Source organism: Vicia villosa, linkage group LG3 (assembly GCF_029867415.1).
Source record: "Vicia villosa cultivar HV-30 ecotype Madison, WI linkage group LG3, Vvil1.0, whole genome shotgun sequence".
NCBI classification, from domain to species: domain Eukaryota; kingdom Viridiplantae; phylum Streptophyta; class Magnoliopsida; order Fabales; family Fabaceae; genus Vicia; species Vicia villosa.
Window position 1 is genome coordinate 57162525 of NC_081182.1, and position 3740 is coordinate 57166264.

A 3740-nucleotide genomic window follows, 5' to 3' on the forward strand; every position below is an offset into this window, starting at 1 on the left:
CCCCTAATGTATGACAAGTGGTTGTTGACACGACATAATAAGAAACTCATAAGTTTGTTTAATAAGGGGGTTTCTAATGATGGTGGTGCATCCCAGACAATTAAATGACTGTCAAACATGCCATAAAATTTTATGATAACTTGGACGACATACAAATTTCTTATACAAATGCAAAAGATGGTTGTAGTACAATGCAAAATAATGGGCTTATGGTTGAGGCCAAATCCATGTATTTATCTAGTTCGAAAGATAAGAATCCTAAATTGGCAACCACCGCGTTCTATGTCATCATTGAGGAGATTTTTGATATTGATTATGCTACTTTCAAAATGTCTTTATTTAAATACAAGTGGGCCCCCAATAACAATGGTGTACAAACTGACGAGTTGGGATTCACAAGGGTTGACCTGGGCAAAGCGACTTATAAGACCGAACCATTTATCATTGCTACTCAAGCAAAACAAGTTTTTTATGTGAAAAAACATACACAATTATTGTGGAGATGATCAATTATTCTCAAAGGAAAACACATTCTTCATAGTGATGATGAATGTTTTGATATTAATGTCACTCCTTCTTACACAACACAAGTGCCTAATTCATATGAAGAAGTTGATATAGATGATGTGCATGTTATTCGTAACGATCATTAAGAAGGAATATGGAAAAATTAACAAGTAATTATTTTTTATTCTTCATTCATAACTTATTCTTTGTTGTAATTTTCAATGATGTTATCTAATTTCTAACAACTATAATTATTTGAAATTATTGGTGTTTAAAATGAAGACACCAAGAGACTAGAAACCAAGATAACAAGATGGTATAATTTGTTGTAATGATGTTTAGATTGTAGGTTGTTTTGTCTCAATTTTGGTTTTTATGTAATATACAAGGTCTGGTTCCTAATAGAATTGTGTCATTGATGTAATACAATTTTTGGTCTAATTCAATTCACAAATGGGTGTAAAATGATAATAACTCTTATAATTTTTGTGAAATTATAATTGTTTATTTGTTTTTAAAATTTAAATTATTATTATTAATTTTAAAACAGGAAAGGAGAAAATCATTATTATTAAAAAGGGAATATTGTTATATTTATCTATTTCTTATTTTATTTGTAAATTTGTCTCTTCTTTAATTTTTTACTGCGAAATATTAGTCTCAATAAGATAACCATGAAATTTCAAATTAGTTTATACAATACAATTAAATACATATTTATTTAGTACAATTATAAAATACTACAACATGATACAATGTAAAGTTCATTCTCTGCATATAGTTAGTAGTATTATTGATATTTATTAAATAAATATTTAAAAATTCATATAAAGTTATTCATAATATATTTATACCAAAATTATATTGTTTTCAAATCAAATTTGAATAGATGTTTTCAAATATAGATAAAATATCATATTAAATGTAACTGTTATATCCATTAAATTACTTTTTTTCAATGGATTAACTATTTTGAAAATTAGTTGAATTATCAATGTTGTTCATATCCATTGAATTTACTATTTTATTCAAAGTAAACTTTTATAATTAAAGAAAAATTCATTTCATTCAACATTTCCTAGAAAACAATACCTGAATCATTTCCTTTATCATCCATAAAAATTATTTATATAGCTTGCTCTTGTAAATTGAACTTACATCAAAACTCTCACTTTGCAAGCATTTCTCAACCTATCCCAATGGCAACAGTCACCACTCCTAGCCTTCCCTTTTGCCCTCCCCCAAAGGACCAGAAAGGTGAAAACAAGGTCGAATTTTTCGACTTTACTTCACTGGCAAAAGAAGGAAAAGTCCCAAAAGAATTCATTTGGCCTACTGAGAATTGGGTCAAAAGCAGTGGAGAAATCATCGAACTACCACTCATTGACATTGGCCTCATCAAGAATGATGAATCTGCAATGGCCAAAGCTGCAGAGATTGTGAGAGAGGCATGCATTAAACATGGTGCCTTTGAAGTCACTAACATTGGTGTGGACGTAGATTTCAATGATCTTGTTCTTCAAGAAACTGGAAACATTTTCAAGCTTTCGTTGGATGAGAAAATCAAAGCTATAGCTAAAGATTCTGGTTTCTCAGTTGCTCATGCAGAGAGGTATACTACTGTTTTGCCATGGAAAGAGACATTCACTTTCATGTACAATCACAACAGCAAAAATAAGACACAGGTTATTGATGTTGTTGATTCTCTCTTAGGTCAAAAGTTTCAACAAACTGGGTAAGAACTATGAACCTCACTCCATCAAGTTCTATATTTTTTGCTTTGAAAAATAGGCTCATTGTTTATATTTTAATTTTTGAATAGGTTGGTGTATCAGAAATACTGTGATGCAATGAATGAGTTAACCAAGGTGCTTTTTGAGCTATTGGCTATTAGTCTGGGTGTGGATCGGAACCATTATCAAAGCTTTTTCGAAGATGCTGTGTCAATGATGAGATGCAACTTTTATCCGCCTTGCAGTGCTAGCCTTAGTGGTGCACTTGGAAATGGCCCTCATTGTGATCCAATCTCTCTCACTCTTCTCCTTCAAGATCAAGTTGGAGGGTTAGAAGTTTTTGCTAACAACAAATGGCTTGCTGTTCCACCAAAACCTAACACCCTTGTCATCAACATAGGTGATACTTTCATGGTACGTAATATTATATCACATAATTATATTTTCATAGTCGAAAGTAACACGTATTTACACATTCGAGGTATTCGAGATATCAATGACCGTTCAATCAGGATCTGATCTGATAGTCCAACTAAATATAGATTTTAACTTAAATGCGTGAATATGTGTTTCCTTGACTACAAGAAAACCGGTTATACATTTTGTGTAAGTAAACTTATTAATCACGTGTTTGTTGTTTGTTTTAGGCATTGACCAATGGATTGTACAAGAGTTGTCTCCATAGGGTTTTTGTTAGCAACAAGGTGGAGAGGAAGTCCTTGACTTTCTTTGTGAATCCAAGAGGAGACAAAACTGTAAGTCCTCCTGATGAGCTTTTGGGAAAAGAAGAATCAAGAAAATATCCTGATTACACATGGAATGAATTATATCAGTTTACACAAAAGACTCGAAGAGTTGATGCTCACACACTTGACAGTTTCGTAGCTTGGCAAAGCTCTTCTGATGCATCCAACTGATATTTGATGCTAATGAATAATAGATAATAAGACTTATTGTGTCAACCATAGTTCAATATGGTTTTTATAATGGTCCATTAATAAATTGTGTACCTTAATTATTATCATTGCTACTCAAGCAAAACAAGTTTTTTATGTGAAAAGCCACACACAATTATCGTGGAGATGATCAATTATTCTCAAAGGAAAACACATTCCTCATAGTGATGATGAATGTTTTGATATTGATGTCACTCCTTCTTACACAGCATAAGTGCCTAATTCATATGAGGAAGTTGATATAGATGATGTGCATGTTATTCGTAATGATCATCAAGAAGGAATATGGAAAAATTAACAAGTAATTATTTTTTATTCTTCATTCATAACTTATTCTTTGTTGTAATTTTCAATGATGTTATCTAATTTCTAACAACTATAATTATTTGAAATTATTGGTGTTTAAAATGAAGACACCAAGAGACTAAAAACCAAGATAACAAGATGGTATAATTTGTTGTAATGATGTTTAGATTGTAGGTTGTTTTGTCTCAATTTTGGTTTTTATGTAATATACAAGGTCCGGTTCCTAATAGAATTGTGC

General features: G+C 31.1%; 1 protein-coding gene across 1 annotated transcript; it reads left to right on the forward strand.

Annotated features, from left to right (window-relative positions):
- The first annotated feature begins 1706 nt into the window (after positions 1-1706).
- On the forward strand, positions 1707-3157 carry LOC131658120 (gibberellin 20 oxidase 2-like). The gene is made up of 3 exons (XM_058927453.1): positions 1707-2242; positions 2330-2654; positions 2888-3157. Exons 1-3 carry the CDS (start codon positions 1707-1709, stop codon positions 3155-3157), a joined length of 1131 nt encoding a protein of 376 aa, XP_058783436.1.
- Positions 3158-3740: the final 583 nt, after the last annotated feature.

Bases quoted from the DNA above. Each gene is read 5' to 3' on its own strand.
- LOC131658120 (XM_058927453.1), top strand. From the start codon at position 1,707: ATGGCAACAGTCACCACTCCTAGCCTTCCCTTTTGCCCTCCCCCAAAG. The intron at 2,243-2,329 runs GTAAGAACTATG...ATTTTTGAATAG, and splicing joins CAAAAGTTTCAACAAACTGG to GTTGGTGTATCAGAAATACT. The intron at 2,655-2,887 runs GTACGTAATATT...TGTTTGTTTTAG, and splicing joins ACATAGGTGATACTTTCATG to GCATTGACCAATGGATTGTA.